This window comes from Monodelphis domestica, chromosome 3 (genome assembly GCF_027887165.1).
Source record: "Monodelphis domestica isolate mMonDom1 chromosome 3, mMonDom1.pri, whole genome shotgun sequence".
NCBI lineage: Eukaryota > Metazoa > Chordata > Mammalia > Didelphimorphia > Didelphidae > Monodelphis > Monodelphis domestica.
In genome coordinates, this window is record NC_077229.1 from 42,206,811 (window position 1) to 42,227,618 (window position 20,808).

Consider the following 20,808-nt stretch of genomic DNA (forward strand, 5'->3'; position numbering starts at 1 on the left):
AAAAGAAAGGTCACTCTCAAGAGACATGCAGGAGCTAATGACAAATGGAATTATAAAAACTAGAAGTTAAGTTTTAGTGGGAAGAAAAACAAAGTTTGATTTGGGCAGGAAGAAGAATGGCTCCAAGTAGAATACTCTCAAGAGCTAAAATGAATGTGTTCTGAACAGATCACAGAAGGGGTCCCCAGAGGAGGACTGGGGCAGAAGGCGTTTTTTTGAGAGACCTAGAAAAGAAGAGCCTGAAAAATGAAGAAAAAAAGCCTGATAAGGCCACTTTGATACAATGTACCAGGAGTAAATAGAGAACAGAGGAGGAAAAACATCTCTTTACTTGTCATCACCTCCAGACTCATCCTATAATTCTCATCTCTTCCACAACTGAGTCCTTCAGAAAAAAAAAAAAAGAAAAAAATCCACATTCATCTCTTCTCTCTCCTTTTCACAACCTCTCCCAATCTGGGTTTCTAAAAGCACTCGTCAAAAACTTCACTCCAAGCTTACAATAATCCTTAATTACTAAATCATGGGACTTCTCCTTAGTCTTCAACTTTGGCCTCTCTGAAGCAACTAGCACGACTGACTAAACTCCCCTGGATACCTTCTCCTCTTCAGAGTTTCAGGACACTGGGTTCTCTTAAGACTCTGGACCTTCTACTCCTCTGCTGGGTATCATCCAAGTTGTGCCCTCCAGTCAGGAGGTCCCCCACACCAGGCCTTAGCCCTCTCTTCTCCAGGCTCTCTCAGGCAAGGTTCAATTATGATTACTATGCAGATGACTTCCAAATCTACACACCCAGGCTTAATGTCTCTAAGAGCCTCACAGATTTCTCCAACTACATAGCCTATAGGTATTTCAAATTCAATTGTATCCAAAACAAAATTCATTATCTCTCTTCTACAACCCACCCTTCTCCATCTCTTTGAGGGACACCATCATCCTTCTAGTTACTCAAGTTCAAGAGCTCAGTCTTCCCCTATACCATATTATCTCTCAACCACCCCCATACCTCTGAGTTGTCAAGTCTTACCAATTCTGCCTCTACACTAGCATCCTGGATCCTCTTCTCTTCCCCCTTAAGGTCTGGTCTAGTTCAGGCCCTCCTCAATTCTCGCTGATATATTACAATGGTCTCCTAATTATCTCCTGGCCCTTCATCTCTCCTCTAATCAATCCATCCTCCAAAGAGCTGATGAATTGATATGCCTAGAATGTGGATCTATGTCAATGCTCTGCTCAGGAAGCTCCCTATTGGCAAAATGCCAATTCCTCTGTCTGCCACCTAACAACCCTTCACCATTGGACTCTATGATATCTTTCCGGAATGATCTCATAATATTCCCCCTCTTGCACTCTAGATTCCAGCTACACAGGCTGACCTCCTGTTTCCCCTCCAACAGCACTCCATCTCCTACCTCCAGACCTTTGCTTGGCCACACCCCAAATCTGGAATGCTCTTACTCTTAATAAACATCTGTTAGAATGCTAAGCTCCCTGTGAAGCTCATCTGAAGGGTTATAATCCCCTATAAGAGACATTCTCTGATTTCCCTCCTTGTTAATGCCCTCTCCCCCCCCCCCTCCCCAGAAGTTTCTTAAAACCTTTGAATTGCCTTACCTAGTTACATGCTATTCCCTTCTGGTATAAAGGAAGCTCCTTAAGATCAAAGACTATATTCTAAAGAAATAAATAAATTTAAGTTATAAAAAAAAAAGAGTAAGGACTGTTTTGTTTTTTACTTTGTAACAAACATCCCAGCCCTATAGCCTGGCATGCCAGGAGGGGCTTAATACATGTTAGCTGAAAAAAACAGTACATTCTAAATCAGCCATTCTCCAAATGATTCTCACTTCTGTATTCTGCTCACTATTCTTCCACTCTTACCTCTCTCCACCGGAAACTTTATTCTTCCCTAAGCCTCAGTTTTTTCATCTGTAAAATGAGGACAAAAACACTTATGGTTGACGTAAAGATAGTTAGGTAAATCATAAAGCTCTAGAAAAATATAATTCACTATTATTACCCCAAACAAATCTATTTTTTTTAACTCTTAACCTCTGTCTTAGAACTGATACTAAGTATCTGTTTCAAGGCGAAAGAGAAGTAAGGGCTAGGCAATAGGGGTTGCCCAGTGTCACATAGTCAGAAAATGTCAACGGCCATATTTGAACCTAGGACCACCCATCTCCACACCTGGCACTCTATCCACTGAGCCATATCCACTGCCCCCATGGAGACAATATAAAAACCAAAAAATATCCCCAAACCCAGGTTTGAGGGATCATGCTCCAAGTAAAAGGGATAATCACTTGGTTCAGGACTAAAACTCAACTTATAATAACCATTTAAAATGGCATAACAAGTCTCTAGGGTATTATTTCCAGGTGGCAGACAGCTGAGTTATGACCTTGTCACACCTCAGTTTTTCCAAATTCCCCACAAGACATCTGGGGCAGGAGAAAAGAAACAGTGCTTATTGTACCTACTTTGAGCTCCTTCAATGAGGCCACTCACACTCAAAAGACCAAGAAAATAAAGCCCTTCTCTTTAGAGGCAGAGAATTCACTTTTGCCCATAAGAAGAACAAGGGGCCAGCACCACGCTGACAGAGTGGCATTGTGCCAAATTCTATTCTACTCCATTACTGCCATTCAGTACCATCCACAGCCTGAACCCTGTTCAAGGAGACAATGAGCTCCAAGGCCCAGGCACAGAGCCAAGGTTCAACCTGGAGGCAGGATTTTGCTCTCCCCAGCATTTACTCATTGATTCATAGACCAGCAGGACAGCCCCCACCTTCAATCAATACAAGAAATAAGAAAATATTATTGAAAGAGAAATAAAAATAATCTAATAGGAAATAATCTTTCATATGTTCTGCCTATCTTATGCAGTTTTGTGACAAAAAGAAGAGGTCAGAAAATTAGAAATGAAGGTACTTTTGAGGAGACTGCTCAAAATCAGAAAATTTGAGTTTCAGTACTGGCTTGACCACTTACTAGTTTACCCATGTAATCATGCTAGAGGTATATTGCTTTATTTCACTGCTCAATGCCTGGAAGATAGTAGGTACTTAATAAATGTTTAATTATTGGTTGATTTGAGAGTTTCCCTCAATTTTATCAAAGTTGTTTACAAAATCCCTCATACGATGCTTATGGAGAGATCTGGAGGAGACGAATCCAATCAGACAGATTCTAAAGTGGATGATGGCTAGACTCAAAGGGCAGTTTTTAATGTCAAAGTCAGCATGCCAAGAGGTCTCCAGGGGAGTAGCCAAGTGATTTGGTGCTTGACCCTGGACTGCTTAACACTTCTGTCAATGTCTTAAACAAAAGCCTAGACAACATAATCATCAAATTTTCAGATGACACCAAAATGGGAGGGATAACTAACACAGATGACCACGTTAAGAAGCAATAAGTTCCTGGAAAGGCTTGACAGCATATGGTCAAATCTAATAAGATAAAGTTTGGTAAAGATAAATGTAAGACTTACACTTGGGCACAAAAAAAATTAACTTCACCAGGATAAGACAGGGGAGGAACGAATAGATGGGGGTTGTCCTAATGTGAACTGCCAGCTCCCTGAGTCAGCTGTGTAAGGTACTAAAGCCATCTTGGGCTGCTTTAAGAGGGACAGAGCCTCCCAAAAAAGGGAAAAATTTGTCCCACTGTACTCTGCCCCTTAGCAAACCTTATTTGGAACACTTTATTTATCCTGGGTGCCATGGCTTAAAAGAGTCATTAGTAAGCTGGAAAGTTCCCAAAGGAGGGCAATCAGGATGGCCAAAGATCTTGAGTCCCTGAACTGAGGCTGCTTAGCTTGGAGAAGACACAGGGTAGACAAGATAGCTGTCTTCAAATACCTGCAAGCCTTTCACATGAAGGATGAACTAGTCTTCTTTCATTTGGGTCTGGAGGGCAGAACCAGAAGCAATGGACAGAAATTGAAAATAAGTAAATTTCAACTCAAGGAAAAACTTCCTAACAATGAGAACTGTCCTTAAGAGGAATGGGCTCCCCTTCTTGGCAGTCTTTAAGCTAAAGTTGGTCAAATACTTGTCAGGGGAATACAGATTCAATCTGGATATGAGTTAGGTTAGATGCTGGTGAGGTTAATTCCAATTCTCAAATTCTATGAAAAAACAAAGATAATGAGGGGGAAGCTGAGGATCTCAGTGGATTGAGAGCCAGTCCTAGAGACGGGAGGTCTTAGGTTCAAATCTGGCCTCAGACACTTCCCAGCTGTGTGACCCTGGGCAAGTCACTTGACCCCCATTGCCTAGCTCCAAGACGGAAGGTAAGGGTTTAAAAAAAAGATGATACCTGTATCATCTACCTCACAGGATTATTACATATAGCAGTGTAAGATTTACAAAGCATTTTTGGAAAAAATGCTCTGCCAAATGTATAATTTGTATAGGTCAAATCCCTCGCTGATACCTCCTACCTTTGTGATTTTAATCAAGTCATTTTGCCTCGCTGGGTCAAAATTTCTTTTTATAGAGAATGAAAGGGTTTGACTAGATGACTGCTGGGGACTCTTCTAGCTCTACATCCTAAATCATTTACTTTGGCAGAAGCAGGGGTAGGGCAGGGTGGCTATCTCATATTCATCAGATTAGCAAAGTTGACAAAAAAGGGAAAAGGATAAATGTTGGAAGGGCTGTGAGAAATCAAGAATATTAATTCCCTGCTGTTGAAGCTTTCAACTGGTTCAAATATTTTGGCAAATAATTTGGAAACTATGCTCAAAAATATACTATACATACTCTGACCTACTACTGCCGCTACTAAACCTATAATCTCAAAGAGATCAAAGAATGAGGAAAAGCATTCATGGATACAATAATATTTATAGCAGCTCTTTTTGTAGTGTCAAAAAACTAGAAACAGAGGGGATGACCATCAACTGGGGAACAGTTGAACAAATGATGATACATGGATGAAGTGGAATGCTACTGTACTATTAGAAATGAAGGAGACCATTTAAGAGAAACCTAGAAAAAAGACTTGCGTGAAGTGAAGAACAGTGAATTGGACTGAACCAAGAGGGTAACATATATACAATAACAATATAATAAAGACAAAACTTTGAAAGACTTAAGAACTCTGATCAATGTAATGACCAATCAGAATTCCTGAAGACCCATAATGAAATATGCAATCGACCATCTAACAGAGAGGTGATTAATTCAGGGTGTAAAATGAGACATCTGTCTTTGGGACATAACCAATGCCGGAATTTCTTTTACTTGGCTATAATGTCTGTTATAAAGGTTTTGTTTTGTGTTGTTTGTTTGTTTGTTTCATGGAGTGGGAGCAGAAGAAAAAAGAAAAAGAAAAAGAAAACTTTATTAACCTTAAGAAAGTAAAATTTAAATTAAAAAGAGAAATCAAGAGATCTGACAAGAAGACCACTGAGATTTACATACAGTGATATATCAATCTGAGCTCTTGTTACCAATTATTTTCTAATTTTCCTGACAGCCCAGCTTTTCATGTCTCTAACATGGTAGAATAGCCCACAAGGACAGAAGTATGCCATTCATTTCTGTAAGACAAAAAAAATTCTATTGTCTCACCCAAGTTCGGATCACAAAGGAAAAAGTCTTCAGTGATTACTCTTATTTCCTATTACATAAATGCAACACTTAGGATACTTGACACTATTTTTTCTCTTTATCCCCCAAACATAAACTCTCATTTAGTGGTTAACCTTCCAGAACAAATCTCAAAGGAGGGTTACTCCTTAGCTTGTTATCAGTTGACACAACTGTTCTCCCACCCATCCCAATGAAAATTGGCTGAAATAGACTAAACAGAGCAGACTACTTTAGAGCAATGAAGCTTCCTCATCCCTTAGCTAGCTGTGAGGTGCCTTAATAAACTAGGGGAAAAAATCCTATAAACCCCTTCTCAGAAAAATGTTTTTCATGAGTAACATAAAATACACAGGATTACAAAGGAGATCAATTAAACTTAAATGCAGTATATATTGTGTATGTGTACATCATATATATGCAAATAAAGTATGCATATATGATAAATATACAGTGAATATATCATATACAAAAATTCTCTGTGTATGTGTGTACATAAGTGTGTGCAAATTCAGAAACCCCAAGTTAAGAACCTCCAGGGCTAGAGTACTGGGCTGAAACTACTAAGATGAATTTTAATAAAGATAAATATAAAATCTTGCACTTGACACAACACACACAAATTAACTTCACAAGGACAAGACAGGCAGAAGTTGTTATGAAAAAAATCCAAGGACTCCTGTACACTGCGGGTCCCCCTGAGTCAGCTGCATCAGATGGTAATCCTGGGCTGTTTTAAGAGAGGCAGAGATTCCAGGAAGAATGAAATGCTAGTCTCATTGTACTCTACCTTCAGCAAACCTCATTTGAAGTACACTACTCAGTCTGGGTACCATGATTTAAAAAGACCAGCAGTAAGAGGGAGTGCTCAGAACTGGACAACCAAGATGGCCAAAGGTCTTAAGTCTCTGTCAGGAGGACGGGTTAAAAGAACTGGGAACGGACTCAAGAGAATATGATCACTGTTTCAAATATTTGAAGGGCTCTCATGTGGAAGATAGACTAGACTTGTTCCATTTGACCCATGGGACAAAATCAAGAGCAATTGGTAGAAGCCACAAACAAGCCAATTTCATTTTTTTGATGTCAAGAAAAGCTTCCTTACAACAAGAACTGTCCCAAAGAGGAATGGACTAACTAAAGGTGGTAAGCCCACCTTATTAGAGGTCTTCAAGCAGGAGTTGGACTACTTACCACTTGTCAAATACATTGTAACGGAGATTCCTTTGTGACTGGATTATATTAGAACAGCGGTTCTCAACCTCTCAATTTGTAGCAATGAGAATACATAATGCATATCAGGTAATTACATTCCGAACCATAACTGTAGCAAAATTACAGTTTTGAAGTAGCCACCAAAATAATTTTTTGGTTTGGGGTCACTGCAACATGAAGAACTGTATTGCGGGGTCACAGCATTAGAAAGGTTGAGAACCACTGTATTATATGGAGAAGGAAGTCCCTTCTAACTCTCAAATTAAGTCATTCTATTGAGTTGAAGATGACTCTAATGTTATAAACACTTCATCTTTGGAAGAATGGTAGTGCCTCAACAGAAATAGGGAAATAAAGAATGGATTTAGGGGGAAAGATAATGAATTGTTCTGATAAACTTGGGACCTCTGATCAATGCAATGCTCAACCACAAGTCCATAGTACCTAGGATGACATGTGCTACTCATTTTCTAAGTCAGGTGTAATGGACTCAAAGTATAGAATAAGATGTAAATCTTTGGACATGGTCAACATGGGAATTCATTTTGTTTGGTTCACAAATTTGCTACAGGATTTTCATTTTTCTATTCCCCTTTCCCCAATTTGGGGAAGGAGGGTAGTAGAAGAAGCAAGGGGCTTTATATAGGGTTGTCCAAAAAAAAAAAAAGAAAAAAGAACCACTAAAGTATTTTAAAGGTATAGACAACAACTAAAAGAAGTTCAGTAGTCTATCTGAAAAAGTTGGGTAGCTTGGAAAGTTGTATACTAATTTATTATAAACTTTTTTAGATACAATTGTTAATATATAGATCTCTATACAACAGTGACAAGTTTCACAGATAATCCTTGTTTTCTGATCTACTCTGCATATGGAAAGGCTCATTTTATTTGGTATTTAAGGAGTGAATATTAAAATTTAGAAAAAAATTTTAAAAAGAGTTAACAACTTCTGTTTTGGACACACAATTTAAGAAACCTATGGGACATCCAGGTAGAGATATGCGTCAGGAGGCTGGAGATTTCTGTACAGATGAAAAACTGAGGTTAGAGATCTATCTATTTACCTATCTCATAGGATCTATGACATCTCTAGAAAATAACGAAAGAGAAGAGGGCCTAAGACAGGACCCTGGTACATAATCATACATAGTGGGCAAAACAGATGATAACTTAATAAAGGAGATTGAAAAAGTCCTCTCAGATAGGCAAGAGGAAATCCAGAAGATGTTAAATGTCACAAAAGTCCAGAAATGAGAGAGAAGTGGGTTCCACAAAAGTTGTGAAAAGATTAAGGAAGATGAAGGCTGAAAAAGACCAATGCAATTTGCAATTCAAAGCTCACAGATGCCAAGAAGATCAAAGACAAATGAAAAAGCTCTATACTTACCAATATAGTCATAGCAGCATTTTTTGTGGTGGGCAAAAAACTAGAGACAAAGTGAATGCCTATTAATTGTGAAATGCCTAAACAAATTATGATACATAAACACATGATACATATGAAAGTAATAGAAACAACTATGGGGAATTCAAGAGAAACCCAGGAAGACTTTCCTGAACTAATACTGAGTGAAGTGAACAGAACCAAGGGAAAAATACACACAAGGCCTGAATAACAATAAGGATGTAAATTAATAGAACACTAGAGCAAAACTAATATTGGGTAATGACAAATCTTGGCTTTGGGAAAACAAATAAGGAAGCAGCTCTCTCCTTTGAATAGAGAGGAGATCCAAGGAAATAGAATGTTTGCAGATACCATCAATTATGTAGGCTGTCCTTGCTTAACTGCTTTTCTTCATTCTGACAGAGGGTTTATGTGTGTGTGGTTTATGTGCCAAACCCAGACATAGCTATGATTTTGAAACAAAAAGAATCAATAAAACTGAATTTTTGATTTGGTGGGGTTTTTTAAGTGAGATGAGGACCTTGAGGAACATCGGGGTAGTGGAGTTGAAAGCCAGATTGTAAAGGTCTGAGAACTGAGTAGGAAACAAGAAGAGGTGACAACTCCAGACAGCTTCTTCTGGTAGAATGTGGCAGTGAAAACACGATGAGGAGGAGGGCATATAAACAAATATATTTTTAATCATTGGTTTTTACTGACCTTGACGGGGCAACTGCTAAAGTTAATTGTATTTCAGGTGTGTTAACTGAAGCTAGAGAGGACCCAGAAGTGCAACACTGACTTAAGATGTTTATGTACAAGGATGGCTGTACAGCAGAAGCACTAGTTGTGCCTCAAGGTGTTAGTGGAAAAAGCCAAAGACTTTTTTCCCTTAACCCCACTTTCATAAAATTCCACAAAGCTGGGCACTGTCTACAAAAAACCATAATTAAAGTGGAAATATAGGGGCAGCTGGGTGGCTCAGTAGATTGAGAGCCAGTCCTACAGACAGGAGGTCCTAGGTTCAAATCTGGCCTCAGATACTTCCAAACTGTGTGTCCTTGGGTAAGTCACTTAATACCCATTTCCTAGCCCTTACCACTCGTCTGCCTTGGAATCAATACATAGCATTGATTCAAAGGTGGAAGGTAAGGATTTTCATAAAAATAAATAAATAAAATGGATGTGTATTACCAAGAAAAAGGCAATTAGCACCTATTGATTTATCAAATTGGCTAGCTAACATCTTGGACATGAGAGAAAGGTGTATAAGGAGATTTTGCTACAGGTGAGATATGGCTTAATCAATTTCTCATCATCTGTGCCAACACTGACCAGGAGAGGGTCACAGATCTAGAACAAGAAAGACCCTGGAGGCCATCCAGCCCAACCTCCTCATATGACATGAAAAAACTTGTCAAAACAGTCAAACAACCTCCTAAGGATACTTAGATTATTAAACATCAGAGGTGGGATTTGAACCTTGGTCACAGCTCGAAAGCCAGTGAAATTAGCATGCAAGAAATTAAGAGAAAGAGGGAGCAAGAGGGTCAAAAGCTAACATGGAGGCACTGACAGGAGATTTACAGACAAAGAGAGCTCCCAGACTGTCTAATCCAAACCTTCATTTTACAGATGAGGAACCTGAGGCCCAGGAAGGGTCAATGATTTGTTCCAAATCACATAGGTAGTAAGAGGCAAGGGTGAAATTAAACATATCTTTTTTTCCCCACTCCTAACTACAAATGCCTATATAAAGGGAACCCCCTCCCCCAGAAATCACGTACTGGGGTCATCCTACCTGCATCCCTGCACTGTGTGACAGTGACATGAGAGCACATGAGAGCACTCTAGCATGAATCAGGAGACTATGGCCTACATACTTGATCCAGAGATAATTGAGTTTGACCCAGAAGGGAAGGAGGAGGTTAAAAGGTTTGAGACAAGGAAGTGGTCTTTCTCTATCCCTTGGAGAAGATGCAGGACCATGGCTGAGAGAACACCATGTGATTCAATCTCTATCTATCTGCTGTGAAGATGGGATTAACTCTCTCCTATTTATTCTTTAGAGTTTAGCCACCAGGAATGTATACACCACCACTTAATCCTTAAGGGAGGGGAGGTAAATCAAAAACAAATCAAAAATCAGAAACTGAGTTCCCCCTGGGCAGTCTGAAGCAGTTAAAGCCACCATTGGTACATGTAAAAGTGGACCAAAGGTACAGGAAGTGATGCAAAGAACTGTCTTTAAATTTGGTGGTAACTTCCTGTGAAGGGGTCTTCGCCTTTGAACTTGGCCTTGGAGGAGCTCGGGCTTGAGACCTCAATTGCTTCCCTTTGGACTGACACATGGATAAGTGGAAAGGCTGACTCCCTTTCCTTGGATTTTCTGGAGGCACCAGCCTCTAGAGAGGCCCCTCATCTTGAAGGAGGCCTGGTGGCTAGAAGCTTTGTTTAATTAATCCTCAGTGCCCCACTTTGCTAGGGCCTCAGAAGCGCTGTCTGGTTAGGATCAGGCCAGAGTAGCTATCTATCTCTCTCTCTCATTTTCCTTACTTTCACTCTCTATTTGTAAATAAAACTACCATAAAAGTCATTCAGGCTTGAGTAATTCATTTGGAATTAAGTAATTAATTCCTGGCAACCATACTCGTAAATATTCAGTCCAACCATAATTTTTACCCTTTACACTGCTTTCTATATTCAAGTAATATTAATAAACTCTATGGAAATTAAGGACCAGAAAGTGTTAATTTAATTTAGTTTTTATAGTTTTTGGCAATCACGAAATAAAGCTGGTTATGTGAAATGATTCATTGGAGAGCCTAGGCATGTTAATCTCCCAAAAACCCCAAGTGGGGTGAGTTTAACATGCTTGACTCCCAACATAATCACAGGGAGGATTGTTGGAAGCAAATTTCTCTTTCCAGTGCTGCCTTTTTTTTAACATCATTTCTCAGTGACCTGAAGATCAAATACCATTGAGTAAATTCAGGTATAGATAAGCCCTCAGAAAAAAGAAGTTAAAGAATCAAGGAACCAATGAGACAGGAAACTGACTCCACAGACACTGACCACTGGGTAGCCCAGGTAAATTAAGAAACTATGATTGGTTCCTGAGAGGTCATGTGTGAAAGTCAGTGAGTAGAGAAAAGAACTTATAAGGGGAGGCCTGACAGGAAGTAGGGGTCTTTGGTATGAGCATGGAGAGCAGAATAGAACCTTGCTGGGTTGCTGCTAGAGGCTGATAAATGACAACCATAGATTAGAAAGTTAAGTATCCCTCTACCTCTCCTCTACCTTTCCCTCTCTTAACTACTACTACTACTACTACTACTACTACTACTACTACTACTACTACTACTACTACTTTGATTTAATAAAGTTATTAAGCTACTAACAGCCTCATAATTTTAGATAGTACATGTCTATTATCATTCTGCTCTTTCCATAGAACCTTCTGATCCATCTTCTAGTATCATCTATTAGTTACTAAATGACTAACCAGACATGGTGCTATATTAAGCATTACTAACTACAAGAACCCCCCCAAAAAAAAAATCAAGGGAGAATAACCTAATCAGAAAGTATTTATCACAAATCTATGCACCCAGAATCACTCTTACCTATTTTATTAACAAAAATATGAGAAATTATTTTTGCCCAGTCAAGTTAAGAATTCAAAAATCTCATTTTGGAAAAGTCTTGCTTTTTTGAGGCAGTACCATAATGGTTAAAATATTGGACCTGGGAGACAGGAGTTCATCTGGTCTCAGACACTTCCCAGCTGTGTATCCCATTTAACCCCCATTGCCTATCCCTTACCACTCTTCTGCCTTAGAACCAATACACAGTATTTTGATTCTAAGATGAAAGGTAAGGGTTTATTTTTGTTTTTTAATAAATAAATATTGGGCCTGGAGACCAAAAAACCTAGATTTTAATCTCACCTGATGCTGACTGTGAGACCACAGACAAGACACTTCCTGTCTCAGTCTTAGCTTCCCCCTGCCAAATGAAAGAGTTGGACTAAATGCCTTCTTAGGGCCCTTCTAGCCCCAGATCTATGATCTTTTTGACCCTTGATGAGTCTTAGTTTAAAATCATGCAAAGTAAAAAATAGAACAAAGCTGTTTTCATTTCATATCTATTTATCTCTAAGGCTGTGCCTTTATGAATATATCATTCCTCCACTCAAAATCTCCAGAAGGGAGTACTTGCTTAATAACCATCATATCCTGCCTCCTCTGGTCTCTGTCCCTTTGTTCACTTTGCTCTCCATGCCAGAACTGGAATCTCCCCACAACTCATCAGATTGCCTCTCCTTGAAGTAATCATTCCTTTACTTCAAAGCACAACCTAAGAGATCCCTCCAAGAAACCTTCCCTCACCCTTCCTCAGGCTTCTCATAACCCTATGTCGGGCTCTCACCTTTACTGCCCAATTCAAACTATAAGCCCCCTGAAGTCAGGGCCAATTTGTCTCTTTGCCTGAGTACCATCAGTACCTATCCTAGGACAAGGGTTTAAGCTATCAGAGGCTCTTGGTGAATTACATAAAAGCATTTTTCAGGTTGCCCTGTTGGAGAAAAGATTATGCTGAAGAACTCACAACTCTCATTTTAGTTCCTTACTAAGCAAAGTGATTCTTATCCACTCAAGAAAACGACAATGCTTGTCTTTAGAAGAGTTATCTATACAGTGGTTTCTATTTAAGGAATTTCTGATTGCTGGAAGAATGGCCCGTATTTTGAAAGAAATTAATGCCTCTTTTTCTATGGAATAAGTACAGCTCGTATGCAGTGGCAGGTAATTGGTGCCAGGACCATAATAGCTCACATTTCCCCAGCACTTGAAGGCTTACAAAGTGCTTTTCTTACAATTCCCCCCAACAAGGTAGCTGGCACAGCCACTACATGCACCATTTTAGAAGTTAGGCAACTGAAGTTCAGAGAAATAATGTGAGTTGTTCTTGGTGGCACAGTGAGCAAAGCTCTGGGCCTCAAGACAGGAAAACCCAAATTCAAATTCTGCCGTAGACATTTATCAATAGTGTGACCTTGGGCAAAGACACTTCATTCTTGTGTCTACTTCAGCTTCCTCATAGGTAAAATGGAGGTAATGATAGCACCTATCTTTCAAGGACCAAATGAGGTAATATTTGTTTTTAAAAAAAAAATGCCTAGCACTATGTCTGGAGTATAGTAGATGCTTAGTGAATGATTTATTTCCTTCCTTTCACACAATTAAAAGTCTTTCCAAATTCCAAGTCTAGCAACCTTTCCACTATTCTATGAAACTTCAGACAACACAAGGAACAAATGAAAAGAAATATAAAAAGCTCTTTATTGGCAATGAATTACCAACCTTTATAAATCATTATCTTCTAATTAAGTTTCAATACTGAGTACTTTAATATCTTCCATGATGTAGCAGAGAGAACACTAGTTTTAGAGTGAGCAGGAAGTGGGTTCAAATCCCAACTCAAATGCTTAATTGCTGTGAGGTGCTGGGCAAGTCACTTAATGGAGACTCACTGGGCCTCTATTTCCTCATCTATAAAATGAGGGCTTTGGACTAACTGGATTATGAGGTCTCCTCCAGGTCTAGAATTCATCAATGAATAAGTTGGAAAGACTTAAAGGAAATGATTCAGTTGAAGAAAACGGCATCAAATAATATATACACCCTCAAGAACTACATTTTTAAAGAACTGACAGCAATAAAATTCAGGGGGGAAACACAGGAGAAAGATCAGACAGAGGCACAGAAACAAAGTAGTTGTGTTACTTCAAGTTAACATACTTTTAAAAATCATAATAATTTGGAATTCATGGTTTTATGAACTCTTTTTATTAGAATATTTTCTACATAGTTACTAAATTGAAAGTAAACTTAAAACTATATGAGAGGTACATTCAATGTGTTATGAGATTCTACTCAGAGAGGTCAAGTAAAGCTTCTAAGTAAGAGCAGACATCATTTGAGTTGGGCTTTAAAGGATGGACAGGAATGGGGGAGGGGAGGACATTCCAGGCATAGTAAGAGTATGAGCAAAAAAAATTTTTTTGAGGAGGCAGGAAGAAACATCAGTTTGTAGAGGGGAAAGCAATAAGTTGGTCCCTTTGGCTAGAAAAACAGGACTCCTAAAAAAAGAATGCTACTCTTCAATAAGGTGAGGCTACCAAAAAGGACCAGACTAAGAAGGACCTTGAATGCTGAGCTAAGAGATTGGTCTTCATTTGGGAAGCCCTCCAATTCCAAATGGAGTGACATAACCGTGGAGCAGCAAAGAGAATCCTGGACTTGGCATCAGAAGGGTCTAGGGTCAAGTCCTGCCTGTAACATTTAACAGCTGGGTGATACTGGACAAACCACTGAACTTCTCTCCTCCTCAGTTTCCTCAAGTTGTTGCAAAGATCAAATAATATATACGTGGTATGCTCAAAGTTTTAAGCTTTAATAGCTTCAAACTGCAGTAAGACTTTTGAGCCACTCTGGATGAAAACTATGTAAAAGTGATCTCTATCATTATCATTATTGCCATAAGCAAACCTATACATAAGGAACATAAATTCAATAATGTGAAAAGGGAGGCAGGATGAGTTCTTAAAGCAAGGGTTTTCTAAACTGTGACAGGAATATCAGAAGGGGGTAAGTGAAGTTTGTCTAGGAGGTACAGAGACTATCTGGAAAATAACTATATTATTCACCTGAAATTAACCTATTTATATTTCTTATGTTCATATGCATGAGAAACCCTAGAATATATTTCCTTGCATACTGAAATAGTAAAGAAAGGTTTATTAAAAGCCAAGGGATTAGGGGCAGCTGGGTGACTCAGTGGATTGAGAGCCAGGCCTAGAGACGGGAGGTCCTAGGTTCAAATCTGGCCTCAGCCACTTCCCAGCTGTGTGACCCTGGGCAAGTCACTTGACCCCCATTGCCTGGCCCTTACCACTCTTCTGCCTTGGAGCCAGTACACAGTATTAACTCCAAGACGGAAGGTAAGGGTTTAAAAAAAAAAAAAGCCAAGGGATAGAGCAGCCAAAAAAGGCTCAGGAGTTCCTATGTTTAAAAAACCTACATAATAATTCAAATATACTTCCCTCTTTTCAGTAGTGAGGTGAGGGGAGAAAAGCATAGAATGCTGAATATGATTATTAGGAAATTCATCCATTATCAGTTGGTTTTTATTGTTTTTCTTTGTTAGGGCTCATGGGGAATCTATCTGGAATGACTGTGATATAAAAACAAAAGATGTTAATAAAATATTTAAAAATTAACCAAACACACTAGCTAAGGGGGATGAGAGAAAAAGGAAGAGGGAAATGTCGAGGGAAGGAGAGAGACAGGAGGGAAGAAGAGAGAGAAAGAGGGTGATGTAGAGGAAAGAAGAGAGAAGGGAGTTAGAAAAAGGGAGAGGAAGAAACAGAGAGGAAGAGAGAAAGGTGCAAGGAAGAAAGAAGAGGAAGAGAAAAAGAGAGGGACGGAAATGTGGAGGGAGGAAGAAAAAGGGAGAAAGGAAGAGGCAGACAGGGAGAGAGGGATATGGGGAAGGAAGAAGAAATAGAGGAGGGAGGAAGAGAAAAAGGAGGAAGAATAGAGAGGAAAGAGACATGGAGGGAAGAGAAGAGGAAAGAAAAGGGGGAGGAAGAGAAATGTGGAAGGAAAAAGAGAGAAGGAAGAAAAACAAGAGAAGGAGAGAGGAAAATGTAAAATAAAGAGAAGGGGAAGAAGAGGAAAAGGGAAAGAAAGTAGGAGGGAGAAAGAAGGAAGGAGAAAGGGAAAGAGAGAGAGGTAAGGAAGAAAAACAGAGGGGGAGAAAGGAAGAAAAGAAGGAGACAGAGGGGTCAGAATAGAAAAGAGATGAGAAGAGAGAAGAAAGCGAAGAGGGGAGGGAAAGAAAATTAGAAGAATCTAAACTGGATTATATTATAATAAAACCTATACTACTGGAGTGTAAGAAGGAAGAAGGGAGGGGGGAATGGCTACAAGAGTAACATTTGATTTCTTTTACTTTAAAGAACTATGTTAAGCAGCAAGGCCTGTCCCTGGCTTTCTTGAAGGTAAAGATTTTAGCAGATTTTCTCCATCTGCTCTCTTGGCCCCAACAAAGGACTCTGTTGTTAGAAACGATTGTGTTTATGTATCAGTTTGCACCTTAGCAAGCAGTTTCTCTAGATCCTCTGTAACTTTATAGCAATCAGACCTGATGACAGTATTCTAAGTATTCTAAGCAGAGGGGTCTATGGTCCTCTAGCTCTAGGAGAAAACTCAACATTAAACAGGAATAAAACATTAAGAATTTCAACAGGCAAGCATAGCACTGAAGATTTCAATCCAGCAACTATATTTATTTCCTACTGTTATGCTAAATATACAAGGCCACCAATAATAGCCTCAAACTAAATTAAACAACAAGAGATAAATGAAAAGGCTAAACTTCATTTCCTCTGGGGGTTTGAGGGGCAAATTAAAAAGATAAAGGAGGTCTGGCATGAGGAATTCCTCAGAGTGCAGCAAACTACAGCCAAGGCAATCACACCTTCAGACCTCTAATCTCAGTTCTGTCATCAGGCAACAGCAAAAACCAGGAAACTAAGCAATTACTGCTCAGTTTCTAATGTTCTTCAAGATGTGGGAGTCCCACGTTGAACAGCTGAGGAGAGGGGAAAGTCAAGAGTTGGAGCATGTGGACAGACTCCAGCTGGAATATAGCTCTGATATTCACTAGCTGTGTGTAAAGGCATATTACTTCACCTGGGAACCTCTATTTCATCAAGAGGGGATTAATAATACCTCCTGGAGTTATTATAAGGATGTATATTAGATAATGAATATAGAAGAGCTTTGGAAAGGGGGGAAGGGGGAAGAACAGAGTTGCTTGAGCTCCAAAAATGTATCATGGGTGCCCCAGGGTTACAGAGTATGGTGGAATTTGAACCCAGATCATCCTAACTTCAAGTCAAGCACTCTAGGCATTCTGCCTCTGAATATTCTCATGATAATTGTTCTTATACTATTATTAACTAGGTAGTTTTCTTTTCCATAGCAGGAGTGAACTGGAGAAAAAGCAGGCCATCAGTCATTGAAGTTTAATTTAGACCCATTTGAGTGATTTAACACAGCAAGGCTTTTCTAGTTTCTAAATCATCAGGCTTCACAACACAGCATTACTGAGGAGACCCTTTCATGTCCTCAGATCCTAGTTCAAATTGCAGACCCTGAACAAAAGGTTCAATGATTATTTTAACAGTTAAATAACAAACAAAGGCTCCAGCAGAAGGGAGTACACGTGAGGCCGAAGGCACATACCTTCTTGCTGAAATGCAGTCACATATTACCCAGATCACACAGAGCTTGCCATCAGACCTCCTCAGGTCATTCACTTCCTAAAGTTTTAAGGTTTGTTTGTTTTTTTCTTCCCCAAAACTGACAGAAACAAATAGAAAGACACACATACAGCCACAAAGCCACAGTTGGACTGACAGTTGCAAGGGAAATTGGGGAAATATTTCTAATGTTTTAAGAAGCTTCACATTCAGATCATACCCTAAAAAAGGTGTTATTTAAATGCCACAAAAAGAATGGTGATATTTTTAGATTGAACAAAACAAGGCAGTTATCAAAAAAGAAAAAAAAAGAGAGACCTGTGGTGGCTAGGTGGATCAGTGGTGAGCCAAGCCTGGAGATATAGATTCAAATCTGATCTCAAACACTTCCTAGGTGTGTGGACCCTGGGCAAGTCACTTAACCCCAAATGACTAGCCCTTACCATTCTTTTGCCTTGGAAATGATACCTGGTGTCCAAAAGGTAAGCGTTTTTTTAAAAAAAAAGGATAGATCTATAGCCAGTATAGTCCATTAAACATTATTATAGTACATATAGCCCATAAAGGATTAGTAATATTTGCTAATAATGACAAGTCAGACTAAGAGCAATGAAGTGATAAACCTGAATATAATACTGAAACAGACTGCTCATGCTCAATAATAGTTAGAAAGTTAAAAAAAGGAAGAGAAAGAAAAAAAGAAAAGGGAGAAGGAGGAAAGAGAGGAAGGGAGGGAGGGAAAGAAGGATGGAGGGAGAGATGAGGGAAGGAAGAAGGAAGGAAGGAAGGAAGGAAGGAAGGAAGGAAGGAAGGAAGGAAGGAAGGAAGGAAGGAAGGAAGGAAGGAAGGAAGGAAGGAAGGAAGGAAGGAAGGAAGGAAGGAAGGAAGGAAGGAAGGAAGGAAGATTCTTTAGCCTACATCTTTTCATCTAAGGATTCCAATGCACCTTGAGAAAAGAGCTTGACAACTGCCAGGATTTGGACTCATGAAAAATCCAAAGGAAGGACATAACACTACATCAAGGTTTCAGTGGGGTAGGCCTAAACTGGAGTTCCTGAGAGGGCAAAGGCTGAAGAAAAGGCTAACTAGGGGCACTAAAACAGCTCTTCCATCTCCTATTAAGTCCAGAAGCATGAAGAACCTCTCCCCCAAAGGAGTGCTGTTATTTCTGAATAATTATTAGGCAATTTTCATGAAGCAATGAATAAGGAATGTAGTGCACAACCATGACCCACTTCGGTTTTGCATCTTCTGCCTGCAAACAATACCTGCTTTCCAGCTCAGAGTGAGGACATAGAAGTCTTAGAAAAGTCATTATTTAGAGCAGATGAAAAGATGACAAAAGAGAAGAGAAACTAGGGGCAGATTCTTTACAAGGGAAAGCGGAAAGGGCCCCTTTGGAATGAGGACAGAGTAAAGGGAGAGTAGAAAGGAGCACTGACCCATCAGGAGACCTGAGCTGAAGACCCAGTTTTGACTCTCATTAGTAATATGACCAGGAGCAAGTCCCTTTACCTCTTAGAAGCTGTTTCCTCCTCCATTAAATGGGAATGATAAGGTTTGCATAATAGTTATTATGAGAAAAGTGCTTTAAATCTAATAAAAATGTAAGAGATTATTATTCTTCCAAGACTATGAGTTACACATACCTATGATGGGGAAAGAGAGCTGGGATATCCCTGGAGAAAAAAGGGAATCATGAGATCTGCAAAGCTAGCAAGGGCAGCAGACTCCTGAAAGAGGAGAAGAAAGAAAAAAGAGATGTGGAAGAAAAGAGAAAGAAGTCAATTATTCAATAAACCTGTATTAAGCACCTACAGAGCTAGGTCCCTGCACTGAGCTAGGCCTTGGAGATACAAAGACAAAAAAGGTTCAGTTCACCAGGAAGGAAAGGGGAGAAAGAAGAGACATAATAAGGGAAGAGAGAAGTGTGCAGAAAGGGAAAAGAGATGGAGCAAGGAGAAAAAAGGAAAGAGGGAAAGGTGGAGAAAGGAAAAAGGGATGAAAGAAAGCTAAGAGAGAAAAGAGGGAGGAGACAAGGGAAAGAGGGAGAGGAATAAAGGGAAAAAAGGGGAAGAGGCTAAAGAAGGGAAGGGAATGAGCTTTAAAAACCTACTAGGTGTCAGGTCCACCACTAAGTTCTCTACAAATATCTTCTCACTTGATCCTCATAACAAACCCCAACAGGAAAGAAGGGGATAGAGGGTGAAGGAAAAAAGGATGAAAAAAAGGAAAGGAGAGTAAGGGGAAAGGGAAGTGGAGGGGGAAGAACAGGGAGTAGGAGAAGGAGAAAGGGACAAAAAGAAAGGGGGAAAGGGAGTGAGAGAAAAGGGGGATGAAATGGAAGGGGAAGAGAAAGAAGGAGGGGAGGAGGGGGAGGGACGGGGGAGGGGCAGGAGGGTAAGAGCAAGAGGGAGGCTGGGGGAGGGGAGAGAACACTCCTCCGCCCCTCCCCCGCCCTCCCGGCGGGGGAGGGGGTCCCGCGGCTGGGGGAGGGGGAGGGGCGCGCGGTGCTTTGTGGGCGGGCGGGGGTCGCGAGGGTCGCGGCGCTCACCTCCGGGATGTCATGTTCCTCCCGCTCCCGGGCTCCTCCTCGGATCCGCTTCCTCAGGGGCCGGGCCGGGCCGGGCCGGGGGGGGGGCGTGGTTAGCGCGGAACCCGCGGCTCTCCGGCCGCCATCCAGGCCTCGGGATCCCGGAGACGAGAGTCGAACCGCCCCCCCCACCCCCCAAGCGCCTCCGCTCCGCTCTTCTCCCCCGCGCCTCCGCCCCCGCCCCTCGCCGCCCGGCACCGCGACAATGACGCCATCAGCCTGCGACGCCAACCTCTCGCCAGGCCGCCGGTCGGCCCAAAAAGCCTACCGCCGGCCGCGTGCGCCATTTACTTCCGGTTTCCCCCTAGACGGGCAACTTCACCCGGTGCCGGAGGTTCCGACCACTTTTAAAGTCATCTACATGGGGGCAGCTGGGTAGCTCAGTGGATTGAAAGCCAGACCTTGAGATGGAAGGTCCTAGGCTCAGACACTTCCCAGCTGTGTGACCCTGGGCAAGTCACTTGACCCCCATTGCCTAGCCCTTACCACTCTTCTGCCTTGGAACTAATTCACAGTATTGATTCCCAGAGGGAAGGTGAGGGTTTAAAAAATAATAATAATAAAATAAAGTAATCTACAACCCAGTAATTAACTCATCTTTTAAAGATGTCAAAGATGAGGATATCTGACCATAGCAAAAGGGGAGTAGGGGAGTGGAGGGGAGGGGGGAGCAGTT

General features: G+C 40.6%; 1 protein-coding gene across 3 annotated transcripts in view; it reads right to left on the reverse strand.

Annotated features, from left to right (window-relative positions):
- Positions 1–20,325, reverse strand: part of PTPN11 (protein tyrosine phosphatase non-receptor type 11) — a 77,131-nt gene extending 56,806 nt beyond the window's left edge. Inside the window, exons 1-2 of one of the 3 annotated variants that reach the window (XM_056821719.1) lie at positions 20,094–20,324; positions 19,189–19,272 (exon numbers count right to left, since the gene is read on the reverse strand). Coding sequence is in view for 2 of the 3 variants with exons in the window: in XM_007490025.3 (XP_007490087.1) it covers positions 20,094–20,107 (14 nt within the window). In the remaining variant the exon portion in view is untranslated. Of the gene's footprint in view, positions 1–19,188; positions 19,273–20,093 lie in introns of all 3 variants that reach the window. The other 2 variants (XM_007490025.3, XM_001378836.5) reach the window with 2 other exon arrangements.
- Between the last annotated feature and the right edge of the window lie 483 nt (positions 20,326–20,808).